General features: G+C 41.9%; 1 protein-coding gene and 1 long non-coding RNA gene across 3 annotated transcripts in view; one reads left to right on the top strand and one right to left on the bottom strand.

Annotated features, from left to right (window-relative positions):
• Positions 1–22,838, top strand: part of LOC146856368 (uncharacterized) — a 131,820-nt gene that overhangs the window by 99,894 nt on the left and 9,088 nt on the right. Inside the window, exon 4 of the long non-coding RNA XR_014981472.1 lies at positions 19,352–19,463. This is a non-coding gene — a long non-coding RNA (uncharacterized LOC146856368). The remainder of the gene's footprint in view (positions 1–19,351; positions 19,464–22,838) is intronic.
• The window catches only part of DNASE2 (deoxyribonuclease 2, lysosomal), a 60,116-nt gene that overhangs the window by 24,786 nt on the left and 12,492 nt on the right, over positions 1–22,838 (bottom strand). For both annotated transcript variants that reach the window (XM_085654485.1, XM_085654484.1), the window contains exon 2: positions 20,846–20,965. In XM_085654485.1, coding sequence (XP_085510611.1) covers positions 20,846–20,934 — 89 coding nt within the window. In that variant the 5' untranslated portion in view covers positions 20,935–20,965. The remainder of the gene's footprint in view (positions 1–20,845; positions 20,966–22,838) is intronic.

Raw genomic sequence — 22,838 nt, forward strand, 5'->3', positions numbered from 1 at the left:
GATTTCTCCTTCGTCATCCATCCTTGATCTGTCTAGATCCCTCCTAGTTCAGTCCATTTCTTTATTTCTTCTGCTGTGGCATGTGTCTGTATGTCAATTACGTCAAGTGCGGGATCCTTAATTGTCATACACTGTGTTGGTGTCTGAACTATTGGCTTTGTCATGTCTAATGTGCGATTCTGAGCAGTCTGTTTAGCTGTTCTGTCAGCTAAATCATTGCCTTGAGAAATGGTATCAGTAACCTTCGTGTGTGCTTTACATTTCATAATCGATATAGCAGTGGGTAGATGTATTGCGTCTAACAAAGCATGAATGAGGGGTCCGTGCTGAATGTGGGCACCATGGGAGGTTAAATAACCTCTCTCTCGCCACAGCACGCCGAAGTCGTGTACAACTCCGAATGCATAACGTGAGTCAGTGTATACATTAACTTTCTTATTTGTGGCTTGAATACAGGCTTGTGTTAGAGCAATAAGTTCTGCTGCTTGGGCTGACAAAGTATCTATACAATTTGTCTCAATAACTTCAGTGTCTGTTGTGACTGCATACGCGGCCACTAAATCTCCTGTACTTGTTCTCATGCACGATCCGTCTACATACAACGTCAGGTCTGGATCTAACAATGGAACGTCTGTCAAGTCTTGTCTAGGTTTCGTCTTTATTTCAATGATTTCAACACAATCATGAGCTAGTGGGTCTGTTCCAATTACAGGTAATAGTGTAGCAGGATTCAATGTATTACACCGTCGGATCTCTATGTGTGGTTGAAACAATGTCAGTTCATAACCGGTAAGTCTTGCTATGGTCAAGTGTTGTGTTTGTGTTCGGTTCACAAGAACCTCTACTGCATGTGGTACTTGTACTGTCAATGGATGTCCTAACACTATGGCATCGCTTTGTCTGATTGCTAAAGCTGTCGCTGCCACTGATTTCAGGCATGCAGGCAAAGCCTGAGCTACGGGATCTAATGTACTGGAAAAATAAGCACATGGCTTGCGTGATCCTGCTTGATCCTGAGTGAGTACTGACAAGGCAGTACCTTCGCGTTCTGTAACAAAGAGTGTAAAATGTTTGCTATAACATGGTGTTGCTAAAACAGGTGCTTGACATAAAGCTTCCTTTAGGCTTTCAAAAGCTTGTGTATGTTCCTGAGTCCAAGGGAGAACAGTCGATGTGGCTGCCTCCTGTGTGGTTAACTGAATGAGTGGTTTTGCTAGAAATGCGTACTGAGGGATCCACTGCCTACAATATGAAGTGAGGCCTATGAAAGCCCGCACCTCCTTTTGTGTCTGGGGTATTGACATGTTAGCAATTAACTGGATGCGATCTGGTGTAAGCTGCCTTCCCTCCTTGGACAGCGAATGACCAAGATAAATAACTCGCTGGACACAGAATTGCAGCTTAGAAGGAGACACCTTGTGCCCCTTGTCGGCTAGAAAATGTAAAACTGTCAGAGAAGCCTTTTCACATTCTGGCTCGCTTCTTGCGGTGATCAGCAGATCATCGACATATTGAAGCAGTGCAGTATTGACTGGCATGTGGATACTGTCAAGTTCTCGTTTCAGTGCTTGGCTGTAGATGCTGGGGCTTTCTGTGAATCCTTGGGGAGCGCGTGAGAATTTAAAACTGCGCCCATTTAAACTGAATCCGAACAAATATTGGCTTTCCGGATCTATTGGGACGCTGAAAAAGGCATTCTTGAGATCGATTACAGTAAAGAATGTTGCTTCGGAATCAATTGCTGTCAACAATGATGATATATCAGGGACCACAGGGAATTGTGGTACAATACACTTGTTTAGTTCACGCAAATCAATAACCAATCGGTACACTGGTGGGGCAGTAGGATCAGTTCGTTTAAGAATCGGAATTATCGGTGAATTACATACATTGGAGTCTGTTTCTACAACTACTTCCTGGGCAATCAGCTCATCAATGATTTTCAGCAAAGCCACTACAGCATCATGCGGTAACTTGTATTGTCGCATTCGTGGTAGTACCACTCCTGCTTTCAATGTGACTCGATAGGGTGTAATGTTCATGCAGCCAACATCCGTAGGGCCTTGTGCCCATAGATGTACTGGTAAAGTCTGTAGTCGGGGATCCATGTCTCTACACGCATAGTGACCTTTAAAATCACGTAGAAACAACCTTACTCCTTCCGGAGAACAACATATTATGGCTCCTAGTGCTTTCAGAGTTTTAATTCCTAACAGATTTTCTGGGCATGATTTAGTAAGCAATAAATCTGTAGTTCGTGTCAAAGGTCCTATCGTAAGTGGTAGAGGCTGTGATACTTCATTAACAATAGGTTTTCCCGAAAAACCAAGGGAAACATTTTGAGAGCCTGAGAGGGGTGCCCCTGGAACTTCACTACGTTTTATGGTTGTTCGACTTGCCCCTGTATCGAGTAAGAATTTTCTATCTTGACCTAATAATTCACTATGTACATAAGGTCCTTCTTGATCTACAGGAATCTCGATAAGCGGTAAGTCAACTTCCCTCTCTAGGCTGGTTCATGCGTAACGCTGATACTCAGGGTATTCATACTGTGCAGTCTGATACATTTGTCGTGTTGTGGTTTGTGTGGCAGTAGCAGGCAACGGTGGTGCAGCTGGCACAAACTGTATGGGTTGCTGTGAGGCTGGCATGGACTGTTGTTGAACTGGCATGGACTGTCCATGCTGCATAGCTCCTTGTTCATTCTGATCTTGTCTAACTAATCGTGGTCTCTCCTTTGCAATACCTGTAGCTATATTACGTTTCAGGACTGGACAATCGTGTACATAATGGCCCAGTTGTTTACAGTAATTGCAGGTTCCCTTTACAGGAACTGCAGAATCACCAGAATGTGTCACACCCTTTTTGTGACCATCTGCTGGTACTGTCTGAGAAACTAGCATTTTCATTTTTGTATCCTTCATGCGTCTATGCTCGTGTTCTTGTTCATCCCTAATTCTATTGTGATGATACTGTAACATTTGTAGCATTTGCGACGGAGTGTTACTTTGCCAGGTACTCTCGAATTTCAATATTCTATTCTTTACTCGAGGCAATGCATTTTCCACTAATTTTGTCACAAATAAATGTGGATATGAGTCACTACTTGCTTTTATACCACTATTTATACCAAAACATTTTTCAAATCGAGCATAATAATCGCTTGTGTCTTCATCTTGCTTTTGTTTGCAGGCTGTGATTGCACCCCAATCTTCCTTTTTTGTAGTTAATAAACGTGGCAGTACCTGTACTAGTAAACCTGGTAACAGTTTAACTTTATCCCCGAGCCCTGAACCTGCAGTTCGGCCCCTTTCTTCCTCTGCTAATGCTGTCCAGTCTATCTTTTGGTCACCCACTTCCCACTCTTTTTCTTTCAGTTTTTCATAAATGCCAGCAGGCAAAAGCACCTTTAATATCGTCATAATATCAGGAAAGGTGTACTCTCCCATCAGTAACATGTCTTTAATTTCTCGGTGGAAACCCGCTGGGTCTTTGTCATGACTAGGTACTACTTTCTTCATTTCCAATAATTCCATTTTTGATATGGGTGTGTAAACAAATACACGGTGAAACTCATTGTCTTCGCCTTTTATTGGGTGCACTTCTCGTAGGGGATTTTGTCTATCCATATAGTACGGCGCTCTTTCTCTGCGGGGCAGCGAGAGAGAATCCGGACTTACAAAAAGGACATACTGCTTACGTGACACTAATATCTCTTTAATTAGCTTGTTACTAGAACCTCTCCATCTGTTCGTGAGTAGTTCCGTTAATATATCAGGTAAAGGACCAGGGTCAGCATGTTGGCTCTTATATAATATGAGGAGTTGCTGAATCATATAGATTCCAGCTAAACGTTGTTCATCTGTACTGAGATTAAAAAACGTGTGTGCTACGGTCTCATCACCGTATTTTTCAGGACTGTCAATCCAGTGAACGGCTGATCTGGCTAATTCTTGCTCATCCATGGAATCGAGGAGGTGGTAACCCCTTCGTTCTCGTAGTATTTTATCTGCGGCTTGAAACGAATGTTCAGGAGACTTCAGATTTATTATAGGCGTCGGATACGTTCTGCTATTATTTGGGCATACAGAGTGTATGGGATCAGAAAAACATCTAGCATTATCACAGGATCTTCCTCTGCCTACATAGGCTATGGTCTCTGACTGTCTTGCGGAATTCCCTGATTCGGACACTTCATCTTGCTCAAACTCGTCTGTTCCCAATCTTTCTTCATGAATACGCTCTATTTCTTTACGGATTTTTCGGCACATGGCTATTATACAATTTTGCTTATCGTGTCTCCCTTCTGATATATTCTGACTCCATCTTGTAAGAATAAGCATTGTATTCGGGTCTACCCCCGGGCGGTCTTGATTTCTGATCACACAGTTTATGAGGAAACGTAACAGTTCCCCCTGTATCTCTACTTTCTGGAATTCCATAGCTCTGTTAATACATCCTGGATCTCGTCCTGTTTGAACAAAATGATATATGTTATCTAGATGCGTAATCATTCCTGGTAACCTTGCTAAATACTCTGCGGCTCGCCTGATACGTAATGATGCCAGGACCATTTCGTCCTCTTTACCAACCACCGGGTCATATCTACAATTTACAAGGAGTTCCTTAAGCGTACGTTCACTTACGAATTTAGGTGTACGTGAATGCGCTGACTCTTGAAAAACAAGTTTATTTATTCTGGGTGGTGTAAAGGTAATGCTAGCACCTCCCGTGGCCCCATCTGGGGCGTCGGGTGTGAATGGATTCGTTGAACGTGACACAGCAACTATGGGTGTCGATACCCCTGTAGGATCGACTGCGGAGACAGATGCGGAAACAGATGTGCTTGCCGAAGCTTGTGTCGGGACTTGCTGTTGCACGGGGACAGATACCTGATCCTGACGTTGAACCCCTACACCAGACGGTCTGTGTGGTGCGGCGTTAGCATACTCGGGAGCTGCGTCGTCTAGATATGAGGAAAGAAAAACATCTTCTGCGGTTCTGGGATGCCCTTTTGGATGTACCTTAATTGGAAATAATGGGGGTGGCAAGTCTTTTGGCATCTCTGGAGCAGCCTTAGGTAGTCCTTCGGCTAGAAGGGGATACATACCATTCATAAGAGCATTTCTTTGTCTATTTACTTGTTCTGATTTCACTCGGATACCTTCCTCAATTAATAGATTTTCTTGAACTTTATTTGAACTTTCTTTACTCCTCTCTTCTTGTCTACGTGCTTTTTCTGTACGTCTATGAGATTCTTTACGCCATAACTCAACAGCGTCTTTCTGTGACTGTCTGACCTTTCTTTTCCATAACTCTTCCTCTACTTTCATGATGCATTCTGCATCCCAGGTTCCCGCTACGGGCCACCTTTGACTTTCCGGCAATCCCTTGGTATAATCTACCCATAGATCAAGAAACAATATGGCATCTAAGCCATGCTTATGGTACATAAAATGCCCTGGAGTGTCCCTAGGAGGAATAGGAACTGCTTCTTCAAGCACCCCTTTTCTGGTAGTAATCTGTCTTAACTTCGAGAAGAGCGGCATATTGACAACTGATCTGATACTTACTCTTGAACTCACTTAATACGAAAAACACAATAATGAACAGTGAACAATGAACACTCATTCATACCACAATATTTGAACACTTTAAACATTAAACATTAAACATTTTAACAACGACCGACAATGATGACAGTCTGCCTAACTAATCACCACGCTGAATTCTTGACAATAACTGCATACTTCGGAATACTTGATATACTGCTAAACAGTACATATACACTGCTAAACAGTGCAGACCGGATTTGTGTACCCAAATCCGTCTTGACCGGCACAACCTATGTGCGCGTCAACACGCCTCCCCGGCGATGGTACTCACCGAGTAGCTCCTTGAAACGGAAGGCCTCAGAGAATGGACAGGACTTGATGACTGCGGACAGCGGACCCTCTGGACATCGGGATTTCGAGAAACCTGGTGGGCCTCTGTATACCTCGGATCTTGCTCTCTCAGCTAGGCTCTGGTCGGGATACTTCGCACTTCTCACCGCCTCGTCTGGGTTGATCGCAGCCTCAGTCGCCCCCGCTTGACCGGAGGGAGCTTACAGGAAATCCTGCTGGTACGCGTTTATGGTCCGTCCAGTTGTGGCAGGAGACCGGGCCTGCAACGCACCGCCGGCGCGTGAGATGAGAAAGTGTCCCTGTTCGGGCGCCATTATGTGGTAAATAAAATCTTCTTTACCGGACTGAATTTCATACGGAATCTTAAAATAAAGTAAAATAGCTCAAAATAACAAGAGGCAGAATCCGTGGTATAAGAGGTTTTCTAAATGGGCTTTATTCCACTCAAAATGGCCGACTCGAGTCGCGGCCTTCAGGTTCCGTCACCACGAGGGTTCAGGAAGTGAAGTACAATACTTTATTGACAAGAAGTAACTTTTATAGGTTATACATTTACAATGAAACGAATGCAAAAAAGGCGTAACAATTGATAAGATAAATTAACATAGTGACACGTAATCGAAACTAGGCGTAATAAGGAGCAAAAAGAAACATGATTGGCTCTGATTATCTTACATAGGTGGATCTATACGATAACACTTAACATAGATGCGCGCGCAGCAGCATGACGTGTGATTGACGTGCAACTAGGGGGTGAAGGGACTTGACATTTAGCTCTACATGTGGAGACGAGAAGTCTGGGGGGTCAAGTCAACCTAATCCCAAATCATATCTAACATCCTATGTTTAAAGAACTATGTTATCCACAAGGAAGGACTCTCGGACAGAATCTAGTCTATACTGACTGTGTGCGTGCACAAACGCCTAAGTGTCTATATGAGATGCGAGAGGCAGAAAACTTTCCATGGCAGCAGGGCTATGAATCACTTGCAGGAGGACGGAAAGGCTGAGTCCTTTGCTTGTGAGCTAAAGGAAATGTTTACCTAAATCACTAGACAGGAATGCATCGGCTGGAGAGCAAAATAGATAATTCGAAGGTGAAATACAGCTTCTTGGCAGGCAGGCGAAAACTGGCCGAGGCAGGCACCGTTAGCTGCACAGGGAGTAGGACAAAGTTCATGGATACAGATGCGAGCTCAAGCTGAAGCTGTCAAAAGACAGAGAGCAGGGAAAGGCTTTGAGGACAGAATCGGGCCTACTTGCCTGAACTGTAAAAATGGAGTAACTTAGCCATATAAAGTCGGTGGCCTTTCATGCTTAGGAATCGAATATCCAGCCCATTGATGGCGGATCTGACAGAGAACATGTCGACGGTAGACACACATATGTTTGCGTCTTAGAAACTGGAACTGGAGGGAACATACATGTACTTGTAACATGCATATAGAACCGTTGGGGTCCAAGATAGGGGACATAACTGATCAGGAAAATCCACATTTCCACATCATCTACATGTTCAGTTCCAAAGGCTCAGCTAATAGTACACCCAGAGTAGCTAGATGGGTACTAGGCCTAGAAAGCTTTGTTTTCAAACTTGAATATGTCGCGGGTGACCTCAATACTGCGGCTGACTTCCTTTCGAGGGCACCCTTAGAAATATCTGAAAACTTTGAAACATCTGAATTTCCCATCTTACAGGTCCACGCCTCCACAATAAAGCAAGATGAATGGATTGAGACTATGACCCAAGATGCCACACTGTCTTGTCTTAAAGAGTATACCCTTCATGGATGGCCTGCTTCACGTAAAAGTGTCAGTCAAGACCTAGACAAATACTGGGAAATAAGACATGAGATTAACTTGAACAATGATTACATATGGAGAAACAACAAGATCATCCCTCCAGAAGGTCTGAAGGACAAAATAATAGACTTGGTTCATGAAGGCCACCTAGGGAGGAGCCTTACGAAAAATAGACTCAGAGAGCACTATTGGTTCCCCAACATGGACTCCATGGTCGAGACCAAAGTCAAGAACTGTACCATATGCGCCAATAGCGACAAAACTACACGCACCCAAATGGCACCTCTTTCCCCAGTTTCCATTCCGGACAAACCATGGGAAAAATTAGCTCTGGACATCATCGGCCCGATCAATAAGAGAGGTGTCACTAAAAGATTTGCGTTTGTCCTTTTCACTCCCACTGGGTAGTCATTAAAATGGTACACCAAACCACTACAGAATCCCTGATCAACTTCCTACGAGATACCTTCGTCACCGAAGGCATTTGGCCACCCTGGTCACGGACAATGGTGTCCAATTCACCTCGTCAGCCATGTCCAACTTCCTGACCAGCTTAGCCATAACCCACCTAAAAACAGCTCTGTACTGTCCTCAAGCTAACGGCTTGGTCGAGAGAGTAAACAGGATGGTAAAAGAGAACATTCATCTAGCTTGCATCAACAACCTACCTGTCGAACGCTCTATTCAAGATATGCTCTGGGCTTATCATACCACCCCCAACCTGGTCACTGGAATTTCACCATTCTCATCGCTCAGGAGAAAAAAACCCAGTACAAAGTTCTTCCCTAACTGGATCGGGGATGGAGAGGTAACAGCACAGTCTTTTGACAGAGGCAAACCCAAAATAACTTCCCACCAAGCCAACTACAAAGACCGATATGATCAAAAGCATGGATCGAAGAACCGAGAATGGTCAGTGGGCGATTGGGTTGCTGTGAAAAAACTCACACTCACAGGGGATCATGAATCTAAGTTCTATGAACCCAGAAGAATAGTGGACATCAAAAACAACACTGTAGTCCTTGAGAATGGGCAAAACTGGAGCATGGACCAGTTTGCTAAATGCCCTAACTTAAAGGACACCACTCAAGGTGATACACTATCACTGGGGGGCCCTGAAGTTCCAGTCACGCCTCCCAGGAGCAGTACCAGAAGACCTACTGTCTCACCCAAATGGCATAAAGACTTCATTATGTAATAACGTTTTAACCTCTTGAACATTGTTTTATGAGGGGGAAGATGTGTTATAATTCTCTTAAGTTACTTTATCTCCCTTATAACATGCCACCTCATTCCTATGGTCTCTCCCACTCGCTTTCTCACCCCCTCCCTTTTCCACCTCTTGGAATGTTCCTACAGTTGAGCCAGAGGCTGCCTTAGAATGTTGACAAGGCAGCCTGACTGGCAGAGTTGGTAGTCACTGAGCTTGCAGTGAGACGTGTTTGAGGTTCCAGAGTGGAGGCCGTAATAAAAGAGTACTTGAACTTCACCTACCTGTTCCAGGCGTCTTTATAACAATGCTCATCTTCATTCGGGGTGTAAATTAGGTTGAAATTGAAGTCGCCTGTCACAATTATTTCCCAGGCTGGATTTGCAAACCTTATTTCAGTTATCATGGAAATTAGTGTTTTTGAATAGAACAGTCTTTTCTTGAGTGTTTGGATGCTCATACACATTTATCAATATTACGACGGTTGTTGTAGTGTGTTTGTGCCAACTGCTACACTTAATTATTTGTAGGCCAGTGGCCAAAGAAGGCAGTCGGTCCGAGGTGATGTTTAGTGCAGTAGATACAGATACTGCGAGGCCCCTTTTGATCTCCTGAAACAATGTGATCTTGTAGCTTTGACATGATGGAGTGTATAGCCTGCCAACTTCACAGGTTCAATTAGCCAAGTCTCTCGGGGCACAATGATCTCGTATTTTCCCCAGTTCAATGGGGGGTGGGAGGAGGGCATCGTCCTGCAGTTACTGCTTTGCCCCAGCAATGTTCCAAGAGAGAAGGTTTAGTGAAGCATCCTGGGACTTGCTAGTCCTTTGTTTAGGGAGTCACTCGCTTTTAGGTGCATTTAGGGCTGATGCTATCCAGTGCCATTGAGCCTGGTTCTGCTCCTTCAGCTGTTTGTTTTTTGTTTGAACAGTTACTACTGTTCTACCACGGGCACTTTGTAGAACAGAATACACATGGGAGGATCCTGGGTAAGTACAAAGTCTCCTGGACGGCATTAAAAGGGGTAGGTGGTAGCTTAGCCTCAGTGTTTTGGTTAGTATTTATAATTAAGAGCGCAATCTCCTTTGTTCTTCAGGTAGAGAGAGTTTGTTCCAATTGCTTCTTCTCATCATTGGGACGGAATTTGATTGACAAGTCAGAAAATGTAAGATGTTGCAAGGTAGGAATTTCTGCAGAGTCTCATTATATTTCCTTTATTGAGGAGAACCTGCTGGCCTTCCAAAACGTACTGGGGTGTTAGTATTATTTGCTGATTTGGACTCTGCATTTCCTCAGTATGTTATGGATGATGAGAAATGAGGAAACTTCTCTGAATCAATATTTTGCTAGCTTGGTTTTTGGCCTGCCCCGTCATCTTTTTACATTTTACAATTCATTACTATCCAATCGCTTTGGATGTTGTTCTTTTGGGAGTGGTTCTGCCAGGCCACCTCACATGAGTTGCTATTATGGTTATTACTTGTTAAGGCCCACCAGGCAAAAGTCCTTGTGTACGTTCTTTACTATTATCGCTCTTGTTATTTGTTATCAACTAAGAATTGCCACTTGTGGGGGCGTGGCTTCGGCACCGGCTAAGATCGCCGCTTAACCGGGAAGCTCCGACATGCTGGGACGTTTCTTTATTTTCCAATGTGTTTCCCGCATCGTTAATGCAGCAGAAATCAGCTGCTTCGAGTCCAGAACATCGCCGCACCATGGTGAGCTATTTTATTTGGTGAAGCACGTCACGCTACTTCAGTTTTCAGCGTGAACAAGATCTCCTCACAGCGCCCGCCATTTTGCCTCTCTCCTGCATTTCTCCGCTATGGATAACGAGCGGAGCAGCGTTTTTGATGCCATTTTCTCTCCTTCCTCACAATGAAGGTTCTTTCATGCCCATACTCACCTGCTGCACCAGTACTTAGTCTTCTCTGCCATAACCTTGCCTCTATGTTTTATTTTGGCTACTCTTTCATGGCATTTTCTCCTAGGGGCATTCTCATTGCCTAACAGGTTATTATTGGTGCTTCTTTCGTCAATAATTTCCACAAACCTCATATAACATAAGTTGGACTGCTTATCTCATAAATTTGCAATTCGTAGGGCATTCTTCAACTTGAGAAACCCCTTCAATACCCATGTGAATGGAATATATTTACTCTACCAATCTAACTACTCTCTCAATTTGCTGTTATTTTATGTCATGTAACCTGGCTCCATTGACTGTCTACTAATGGGTGTCCTGCACAAGTTCCTCTGATATACTTCCTGCTTCAGTGACGCCATTCCTTTTTTTGCCTTTTGAGGTATTTTATTGCCACTCTTACCCTCCTTATTATCTTCACAAGCAACTCACAATACTCTGGCTAGCTCATTTTTATGGGTAGATTATGCAAACCGCAATTTGTTTTTGTGCCTAAAGGTCATACACCACCAACTACCGCATCTCCTCTGCCAGCAACAGCTTCATCTCCTGCTGGAGAGATGGCTGTGGTATCTTCTACTCGTACTCCTTCGTTGAAATCTACACCCCATAAATCTTCTCCACCTACTTCAACCTCCAAACGTCTGAAGCAAGATCCTCCCTCTCCCGACAAGGTGCCATCTACCATCTCCATGCAAATACTGTTGGAGGAAATTCACGCCTTGCGTCCGATTGTGGAGGAAACTAACAGTAAAATGCAACTTCTGGAGGAGAAATGGTCTTCAAGGGAGGATAGAGTATCTACAATGGAGCAACAACTTTTGACTGTCCAGGGTGACTCTCAACGGCTCTCCTCTCTGGAAAAGGAGGTTCGCAGACTTCAACAGCATACTGAGGATTTGGAAAACCGAAATAGGAGGAACAACCTACGTATTTACGGTCTACCTGAAGCTTTGGAAGGTGACAACCCTGTTTCCTCCTTCTCCTCTTTTCTGCCTAAACTGTTAGATATGCCTCCTTCAACATCCCTCAATATTCAGAGAGCTCATAGACTTGGTCCTCGTCCTCAGATTTCGACATCTTCATCCAGACCCAGAGGAGTCATCATTCTTTTCTTAAAATGTACTGACTTACTTTCAGTCCTTTCTGCAGCTAGAGTTAAACGACAAGTTTCTTGGCTGGGTCAGAGGGTTTTTCTGTCTCAGTAGGTTTCCAATGCTACCCTTGCCAGGCGAAAATAATTTCTTAACCTTCGACCACCGCTTCGCTCCCTTAGTGCTCGTTATGGCCTTTTTCACCCTTGTATCTTCAAAGTGACTGATCAGAACCGGACCGTGTACTTTGATGATCCTGCGGAGCTCAAGAAATGTATCCACTCTCGCTCTTCAAGCAATATGGACACTACTGGTCCTTCTGTTGGCTGATATGTTCTGCATTTATCTGCATTTCTCCCAGTTTTTCACAGTTGTTAATATATGATTCAATTGTGTAACCTAAATTTGTTGTTCCTTCAACACATTTTATCTTTATTGACCTATGTTTGTTGTTTAGTTCATTTTCGTTCATCTTTTTGTATTTCTTTCCTTTAGATTTGTCCGCTGGAATCTTCCAAATTTTTTCCTATCTGTCTTAATATTTGCTTAATTATTTTTTCATATTTTCACAGGTTTCGTCTGGTATTATGACTTGTTTGGTCCGTTTCCGTGTTTCTATTTATCCTGGTGTGTTCTGGAATTCTCGAGTTCGAGGGTCTCATCTTTTCGTACGTCGTCATTGCCTTAGTGTTTTCTCGTTTTTATACCCCTCATGTATGTTTTTTCAGTCGTCCTTTTTGGATATGTACTGTCTTTTCTTGTTCTTTCTCTCTTCCCTTTGATTCCCTGCTTTCCTTTTCCTGCTCCCTTTCCCACTAGTTTCCTGTTTCACTTACTTACTATTGCACATTTTGCTCTATACGTTTCTTTAATGTCGTTACATTCAGAGTAATCATCTGGAATGTGAAGGGTTAATCCAATTAAAAGACAGAGAATTCTTTCCCATCTTGCTTCTTATAACCCTGATTTAGTCCTCCTCCAAGAAACACACCTTACAGAAATTGAGGCTTTGAAATTAAAAAGAGGTTGGGTGGGTACAGTTGTATTCTCTCCTTCTGCTAATAAAAGAAATGGTGTTATAATTTTGTGCCATAAAAAGTTAAAGTGTAAAGTTATATCACAAGAAATTGATTCAGAAGGAAGGTGGTTGTTAGCTAAGTTGTTAATTAACAATGTTTCTCTAACTGTTTTTAATGTTTATGGGCCTACCCATCCGGACAGTTCCTTTTGGCCCCTAATTACGCAGAAATGTATTCAATTTAGGGATGATCTCTTCATATTAAGAGGCGATTGTAATTCAGTTGTAGACCCATTTCTTGACCGACAATTTCAGGTCCGCTTAATTCCTCACAAGACCCATAAGCACTTCCTTAATACTATCTCTCAAGCACACCTTGTAGACTCCTGGAGACTTTCTCATCCTGATACTCTTGACTTTTCTTTCTTCTCTATTCCTCATGCTTCTCTTTCTCGACTAGACTATATCTTTCTTTCTCAGTCTTTATCTCGAAATCTACTTTCCTCCTCTATTGAACCTACAGTTATTTCTGACCATGCTCCAATTGTTACAGATCTTGATTTGCTCCCTCCGCACCCCAAGTCATCCCGTTGGCGCTTTAATAATTCCCTTCTGTTGGACCCTATTTTCTCCACTTCTTTTAGCTCTTTTGCGAAGGAATTCTTTGATCTTAACAATAACCCCAACTCCTCCCCTCATATCATTTGGGATTCCTTTAAAGCCACTGCAATAGGCTTTATTATAGATTTTGGACTACTTTGGCACATATTAAATCTTTAGAACATAAATTCTATACCTCTTCAATGGATTCAGTCTCACCAGAGTTAATACGTGCTAAACTAGCTTTTAACAAATCCACTACTGACAATGCGTCTCCAATTCTTCTTCGCAGCAGTGCTCGTTACTATGGTGGTCGTAATAAAGCGCGTAAGCTCTTGGCGAATTACCTTAAAACACGTAAAGATCGCACTATAATTGACTCGATTTACTCTTCAAAGTGCTCTCTCTTGCATAAAGATCAAGATATTCTCAATGAATTTAAGCTTTTCTATATGGATCTTGATACCCCAGAATCTCCTCCTTCCCCTTCTCTCATTCAATCATACCTCAATAAGCTTCCTCCTCCTAACTCTCATCTTAATCTTTCTGATCTAGAAACAGATTTATCCCTTAATGAATTATCCACTGCATTAACTTCCTTAACTAAAGGGAAAACTCCTGGCCCAGATAACTTCTCCGTTGAATTCTATTTACATTTCTCTAACTTACTACTCCCCAAACTCAACACTCTTTTGTTCCTTTTTTCTAGCTGGTATGACAGAGGGCACTTTTCAAGAAGCCACTATTTGCCTCATTCATAAAGATGGTCGAGACCCCATGTTTTGTAAGAATTACCGTCCGATCTCTCTGGTAAATGTCAACTATAAATTATTTGCTAAAACACTTGCTCTACAACTAGACCCTCTTATGCCCCACTTGATAGGCAAAGAGCAATGCGGTTTTGTCAAGGGTCGACTTACCTCCGATAATTCTTGTTTGTTCCTTAACGTTCTTAACAAAATTCCCTCCCTGTCCACATCCTTGGCGGCCATCTATGTTGAAGCTGAAAAGGCTTTTGACAGAGTGGACTGGTCCTTCTTATTTGCTTCATTAAAATGGCACGGTTTTGGTCCCAAATTTTTTTCACTCATCTCTCTACTTTACTCTGCCCCTAGAGCTTCAGTATTAATTAATAGCCACGTATCATCTTATTTTCCTCTCCAACGTGGAGTCCGCCAGGGCTGCCCTCTTTCTCCTCTTCTCTTTATTTTGGCTCTTGAACCTTTTCTCTCATCTATTCGCAATAATGACTCCATCTCCGGATTTACTTACGGTGATCAGCAACTAAAACTATCTGCTTATGCAGATGATATCTTACTCTTTCTTTCTGCTCCCGAAACCTCTATTCCTCCGTTATTACAGGAATTTGCTTCCTTCTCCCTTGTTTCCGGCTACAAGATTAATTCAGATAAAACAGAAATTTGTCCTCTTACAAAATGTTGTCTTCCCCACTCCTTTTCTTCCACTGGCTTCACCTGGAATAGTTCAAAAATTAAATATCTTGGCATATGGTTTTCCAACTCCATAGAATCTTCTATTAAATTGAATATGTCCACAGTCCTATCCCAAATTGATAAACTGTTTTCCTCTTACAACCCCCTTTTCCTTTCCTGGTGGGGTCGCCTAGACTCAATAAAATTGATGATTGCCCCCATCTTGATTTATACATTCTCTATGCTCCCTATCCATATTCCTGCCTTTTACTTTAAGCGTATTGATTCTTGCCTTTCTAAATTGCTTTGGAAAAACAAGAAACCTAGGATCTCCCTGTCTTCCCTTCGCAAGATGAAGTCTAATGGAGGTGTGAATTTCCCTGACTTTCGTTTCTATCATAAATCCTTTACCCTCCGGCAGGCTGCGAAATGGCTCTTTTCGGTTCCCTCCCCCTTCACTCCACTTTGGCTTTCCATCGAGCAAACCTTACTATTACCTTTCTCTTTAAAGGAAGTTGTAGCTTTCTCTTCCAACACCTCATGCACTTCGCCCTCTCTCTTTAAACACACATGTTCACTTTTGAAATCTCTGGTAAATTCTTGCCCCATCTCTAGAGAATCCTTCTTAGATTCTCCAATCTGGCATAACTCCCTTATTCTCCTTAACAATAGACCCATCTATTGGAAATCTTGTAGGTTGAAGGGCATTATTTGGGTCAAACATCTCTTTGACGGCCTATCTCCCTGAACATTCCCCCAATTTCAAACTTTATTCCATTGTCCTCGATCTTTTCTACAGAAATTTACCACCCTCGTGTCAGTCATTCTTGACACTTACTATTCTCTTTCCCCTTCGTCTCCCCCTGCTCTCCAAAACTCCCTTATTACGATACTTCTCTCCTTACCCAAAGCTTCTCTCATTTACATATACTTTTTAGCTTCCAATCCAGGTCGCGCAAAATCCAAACTGGAACTCTCGTGGGAATTTGACTTGGGATGCAAATGGAATATCACTTTCTGGGATAAACTCTTGTCCCGATCTTTAAAAATTTCTCGCTCTGCTTCTCTTACCCAATCTATGTTTTTTCTTTACCATAGGCTTTATCTTACTCCTGCCTCTATAGTTCGTTTTTCCCATTCTACTGATTCTAATTGTTGGACTTGTGGCTCTTCTAATGCTAATCGTATGCATCTTCTCTTCCTTTGCCCTTCGGTTTCTACTTTTTGGGGGAAAGTTTGGTCCTATATTTCTCACATATTCAATATTTTCATTTCTTATTCTATCCCTCTCCTTTTCTCTGGAAGTCTTTCTGATGCCTTAAATCTACCTCCCCAGGCCCATGGTCTCTTTGAACTTATGCTTGCTCTAGCTTTCCAACACATTTCTCTCAATTGGAAATCCCTTACAAAACTTTATGTACAACACTGGTGGAAAAGTCTTTGCCACTTTCACTGACTTGACACTGCTTTCGCCTCCTCATGTAAGCCACTCGTTAACAGAGATCTTTTTTGGTTACCCCTTACTAACTAATTAAACCATTCTGTTTCAACCAGCAATTCTAGTTTAAATGCTGAAAATGTTAAGCCCCCTTGAATACTCGCCTTCTCTGTTCTCTACTTGTTTTACCCTGGTTGGCCTATTGTATGTAATTAATTAAGAACTTCTTCTCACATTCCTTTCAATATGCATTATTCTATTGTATAAGAATTTTTTCCCCTTCATTCTCCCTTCTTCCCCCCCCTTTCCTTCCTTCCTTACCTCATATAAAAAAAAATAGCTTTTGCTGTTCTTCAATTGTACTAGCCATATTTTGCCTTTATTTTATATATCTCTTATATTATTCTGTATTGCTAGTTCTTTTGTATATCTTGTTAATTTTCAAATAAAGCTTTTTTAAACTAAAAAAAAAAAAAAAGAATTGCCACTTGTCAAGATTGGTTCAGATTGTAGTTCTTTTCCCTGTGTTGCAAGGGGAATGATCCAGTCTGCCTCTGAACCCTCGGTACGTCGCCAGGAGTACTTATTTTTTCCATGTTGCAAACTCTGAACAGGGCCAGTTTGAGTCTGAATGTTTCCCGGTGCCTTCTGCAGGTTATTGTTTCTTCAGAAAATGAAGTGTCTAGTGAATCCAGCGGTAACAGGTTTACCCGAATTTCCTTGTCCAGGCTTCTGTCTCTGTCCCGGTATTTATCCCCCAGTCTTTATCATCAGTCTTTCTTTCTCTTGTCATCTTTGTCTGACCATTAGGTCTCTTGTATTTCTCCCCCCATATCTTACTCCACCTCTATCTGCCTCTCCCGATCTTCATCTCTGTCCACTTGTCTTTCTCTGCCTCACTCTTTCGCCTTCTTTATCTCACTTGGTCTTCCTGTTTTTTTCTGACTGAGGTTCCATGTCTCTTCCGATGTATGACTCCACCTCATCATCTTTCTGCCTTTCCATGCTTTCCCATCTTACCCTACCTCTTTATCTTTTTGTCTGTGTCTTTATATCGTTTTCTGTCACTCTATATGTGTCTCAATTTTCTCATCTCTCCCTCTCTTTTTTCTGACTTTGCCTCTCCCTATTGTTCTTTTTTTCTCTTGTATTTGTATCCCTACCCTCAATCACTCCTCTTTCTAGCTTCCTCTTTATCTCTTCCATCTTACTCTATCTCCTTCTCCTTGGCAATTTTAATGTCATGGATTGGTGTATTTTGCAGTGTGGTAAGTAGCTGGACCGTATGGATGCATATCTATTCGGTCTCTAAGAAACCCTAGTAGATGCAATTCCTGGCTCGCTTGCAGGCCTACAGAATCTATGATATGCACAACTGGAATACAATATTTTTGATGTACTGCAGTGGCAAGGTTCTGTTTTTTAAAACCTGTATTTGGAATTGGTGCATCATTATACATTATAGAAGAAAGTAAGAATACAAAGAACAATAGTTACATGATTGCTGACAAGTTTAGGAGTGCAATCTAAGGATTAATGTGTGTTGTGCTGAACAGGTTCAACATCGTCTTCGAGGACATACGTTAATAGTGGACAGTATCTTGGGCTTTTTAATCATATTACGTAGTAGCAGAACATCCCCCTATTGTAGCTAATCTAATGTCTTTATTTTCCTTTTTTAAAACAAGTATTTATTAAAAACCCCTTGAGACTGATATAACATACAGCAGACAAAGGCAACTTAGCCTTTTATCCTCCTTAGGATGGTAATTTGAGTATAATTAAATTGGGTAATAGTAATACCACATATTTACAGCACTTTCAATTTGAAACTGCAAAACAAGTGCATACCGACAAATATGCAAACAGAACACAGCATCTACAGGCATCCAGGCACACACAGACCAAACGCCTACAAAACACACGCGTAAGGACCAGACACACACATGCACCCACGTTAACAGACCTATAGTTGCCTATATACACAGACCAACTAACAATCAGTCACTGATACACATAGACCAAGAGACATGTGGTATGATATATTGGTGACTTATAAAGCACTTAAGGAAGGATTTTAAACGTGGCAGACCTCACAGGAGTGTAAAGAGGGAATAAGAGTGAGAGAGGGAGTGGGGAATTACCCTTACTCAAAGTGAAGTAGTAGGTAGTAGGCATTTTCTTGTCAGGGAAAGCGGAAAAGTAAAACAGGTTACAGTATAAGACAAACGAGAGTAAAGAAAGCAGAAGTTATAAATCAAGGGAGAGGAAACTAACAGTGTGAGGGACTGGGGCCCTAACAGATGCTTGAAAATGGTAAACTTTTAAAAAGATGCTAGAGAGAGCTAAGCATGATGACCACTAACTAGAACACAAATAATCCCGAACACAATATACATCTACAGTTCCGTACAACCCTGATACACTCAGAGAACAGGCTTTTTTTTCCTTTTGAGGAGAATCCTCAAATCTCCTGTACAGTTGTATTTTAATTAGATCTAGCATTGGCTTTTGTAAATGCCCCTATAAGCTTTGCGATGTATCATCTTCCACTTTAGTCCAAATGCCTGTGGTGGAATCCCCAAAAGTTCCTTAAAACATTTTGATCAGGGTTACTGATCTTACGTGCTATATATGCACCACTGCAGATTATTATTCCTTAAAACTCCTTGTGGAAAACCTGTCCATCCTGCCACACCCCGTAAAATTGTGATTTACAATTGTATTCTTTTTTACTTAATTTGCTTTAAAAGCCATAATTTGTCGCACATGTTAAAAAAAAACAACTCATGGAAGTATATACTATACCAAAAATGCAAATGAAAATGCATTATCTGCTTTGAAATCACATTTATACGGCAGAATGTTTAATACAGCGTTAAGGCCATACAACCTGTTCAGAACCTTCTGTTGGTGTCATTACAGGGGCCAGGCAACACAACAAATATTCCTGGTTACGGGCCTGTTCTAAACTGGAATTTTTTGTAGAGTTTGATGCATCCTCGAGTGAAGATGACTGAACCCCATTGTTTGTATGGTAAGATACTAGCCACTTTGCAGTTACTTTTGAAGTTTGCACTTGGCCTAATAAATTCTCTTGTGTGCATGTTGGGCAGTCGGGTACAGTTTAAATTCTACTACCTTTTTGGAATCTTCTTTGTCTGGGCCTTACCCTGTCTGGCTTCCTGTGTGTATCTGTTGCTTTAAGTCGAAGACTATTGTACTTAGGATTTCTGGTTGAGATACAGAACAGAATTTTTTTTTTACATCAAACCTTCCTCCTTGCCATGTAGATGGGTTCGGCTGAACATATACCTCATGTACCTGTAATCACTGTAATACATACTAAATTTGGCTAACGCTGCGACAGAAATGCTAATGTATCTGTTAATTAAAATCAATAAAATACTATGAAGTAAAAATAAAAAAATAGGCCAGTGATGGCCTAATGCATTGACACTGTCGCCCCAAGTGCATTGGGCTATCAGTATAAGGTTTCTGCCAGCAGAGACAGCGGAGGCACCACAGACAGAATCATGACAGCCCGCCCAACTCTAAATGGTACGAGTGGACCGTTAGTGTGGAGGAGAGGGCAGTTCACCGTGTTTGTGGCAGAATACCGTCCGATAAACGTAAAACAAGGTCATTTAAAAAAATGTATCTTTCCCTCAACACTTGAGCTGACCCTCTATTTGATTTGCTTCTATTGTTATTTGAAAATAAAAGTATATAGAAATAAGCAGATGTAATAAGTGTACACTGATTGGGGTAGATTTATGGAAGACACATTCAAATGTGATGAACTATTTAGCAGGTCATAAGAGAAACTGTGATTTGAAGTGAACCATATCTACATATTTCTTCACCATGTTTGCCAAAGATTATAAAGGAATACAAAACTAAGGACCACGTTTCATCTATTTATTTGCTAATTTTCTAGTTGCATGTTCAACTATAATTTATTTTATCAAACCACCTATGTTGTGGAAAGTCCACAAAAGAATTGGTTGCTAGAAAGAAACAGTGGAGCCAAAGCTACAAACAACAAGGGAGGTGGTAAAAAGGAACTGCATCTGAAACAGAAGAAACATTAGCTCAGTAGGAGTAGCCCCACATACTAAAAGAGGCAGGAATTTTAAAATAAATCAGCAAGGAATATGGCATGCAAAATATTTTTACACCGTGCTCACTGTATGTGAACATGGGGATAACATTGTTGAAAGTCCCTATTCCAACCTGAACACTGAAGTATTACAATCTAGGATTCACACTCACAGGAAGGCTGCTTAGGGCTTTACTGTTATGGAGCTCGTTGGCTACATTATGTGAATTTAAGGAGTGCAGAAGAGGACACCAGGGGGGCAATGTAGGGGGGACTTTGGGTATAAGTTCCAGACCACCTGTCACAAGTGAACTCACCAGTCCACGGGCTGCCCATCATCGTCGTAGCAGGAAATGCTGGCGCTGGCACTCCAAAGTCCGGCTAGGAGCAGCAGGGGCAGGAACATGGTCCAAACTCTGAAGCCTGTCTCCAAGTGCCTACAAAAGACATAGCGACACTCAGGAAAGAGACATGGGCACAACTGCTCACCACTCCAGCCTATGGTCACAGGCTCACTGCACTTTCCACAAGGGATGTTCAAAACTACAAACTCAACTGACTTCAACTATAGCAAATTTCATTAAGACAAAGAGTGTGACAACAGAAAAGGCCCAATCCTCAGCGCGTGCCCCCTTCCTGCTGACAGACATGTTTTTTTCAGTTTTGCCCACAAGTACTTATGGACATTTGCTCGACCAAGACAACTTTGAGTGATTTTCCTCTATCTGTTATCACCACCACTTTCACATGCGTTGCCCTTTCTTCATGAAAATATCTTCTAATGTTACTACCAAGGCTTCCCTTCAGGTCTTCTATTGTTACTTCTTAAACCCGAGCCTCTCTTCTCCCAGTTTCGTATCTAAAGTGGTTCTAGGCCCCATATCTTATCCTGGGACCTTTGACCCCTACCCTCATTTCCGGTCTCTTCTGTGATCCATTGCTCCAGGGATGCCAATCAATCTTATATTGTGGCACCTGACTAAAGAGCCACTCTCCATTTCATTGATTGGTCTCCACAATACATTTCTCTCTCAAATCTCCATGACTAGGTTCAGGCAAACGTAGGATATTGCAGTGCCCTATCCCCTCCCTATGGACCTACCTCCCAGAGTGCTCGGGGGGGCACCAGAAGGTGGTTATCAGCATTTTACAAAAACTTCAAATAAAATAAGTAATACAATAGAATAAATATCTTGTCATTACGTCAGAGTCGTGATGGACACACCGTCCTAGCCTTTCATTTAACATCACAAAGGTAACAATCACACTAAGAGGCGGCCTCTTACCTTTTTGGAGAATTATTTAATTTTTTGCCTCCATGTAAGTAGAACACGTAACACCATAAATAGTGTATTTTTCATGGCAATTTAGCTGTACAGTGGTAATGGGCCGGAATTTGACGTTTGCACTGTAGAAATAAATGTCTAATCTAAATGTTTCTTATTTTGAGCAAATGCTCTAAACAACATGTGCTGTTAGGTGATATTTACCTTATGTCATGTCAGTGAAAATAAAGAAGGTAAAATAACAAACACATGGGATTCAGAAGAAGTGTACTAAGACTCACACTTTCACTCACTTATTACTACAAAACAAAGGTTATATTCATGATTATTACCATAGTACACTGTAACAGACTTGAAAAAACAATGATTATTGTCATAAAGATTCAATTGAAGACCAAGCATTGGCAGAGCCAATACGTCTCGTATATGTGAAAAGTGGAGTAGATTTGAGTGCAGTGCAATTGTGTAAAGTGGAACTGAGTGAAGTGGAAAGGTGAAGGGGGGGTTGTGTGGAGTGGAATGCAAATGTGTGGAGTGCAATGAAGTGGAGTGGAATTGAGTGGAGATGAGTGGAATCATGTGGAGTAGAGTGGAATTTTGTGAAGAGGGGCAGAGTGAAACTGAGTGGAGTGATACTATGGAGTGGAGTTGAGTGGAATTGTGTGGTGTGGAATGGTATTGAGTGGATTGGAGTAGAATTGGGGGGAATAGAGTGGAACTGTGTGGAGTGGAATTGTGTTGCAAAGACACTATCCTCATTTATTATTACAGTAGAAAGGTCAAATTTGTGATTATTACCATAGTACACTATAAAGGACTTGAAAAAGCAATGCTTATTGTCACAAAGATTTCACAGAAGACCAAGAATTGGCAAAGCCAATGGGTCTTGCATATGTAAGATCTATTGCCCCTGCTGGACTGTAGTGGAGGGGAGTGGAGGGGAATTGTGTGGAGTGTAAATTAGTGGAGTGTAATTGTGTGGAGTGGAATTGTGTGGAGTGGTGGGCAAATGGGTGGAGTGCAA

The sequence above is a fragment of the Triturus cristatus genome, chromosome 4_1, assembly GCF_964204655.1.
Source record: "Triturus cristatus chromosome 4_1, aTriCri1.1, whole genome shotgun sequence".
Classification (NCBI taxonomy): domain Eukaryota; kingdom Metazoa; phylum Chordata; class Amphibia; order Caudata; family Salamandridae; genus Triturus; species Triturus cristatus.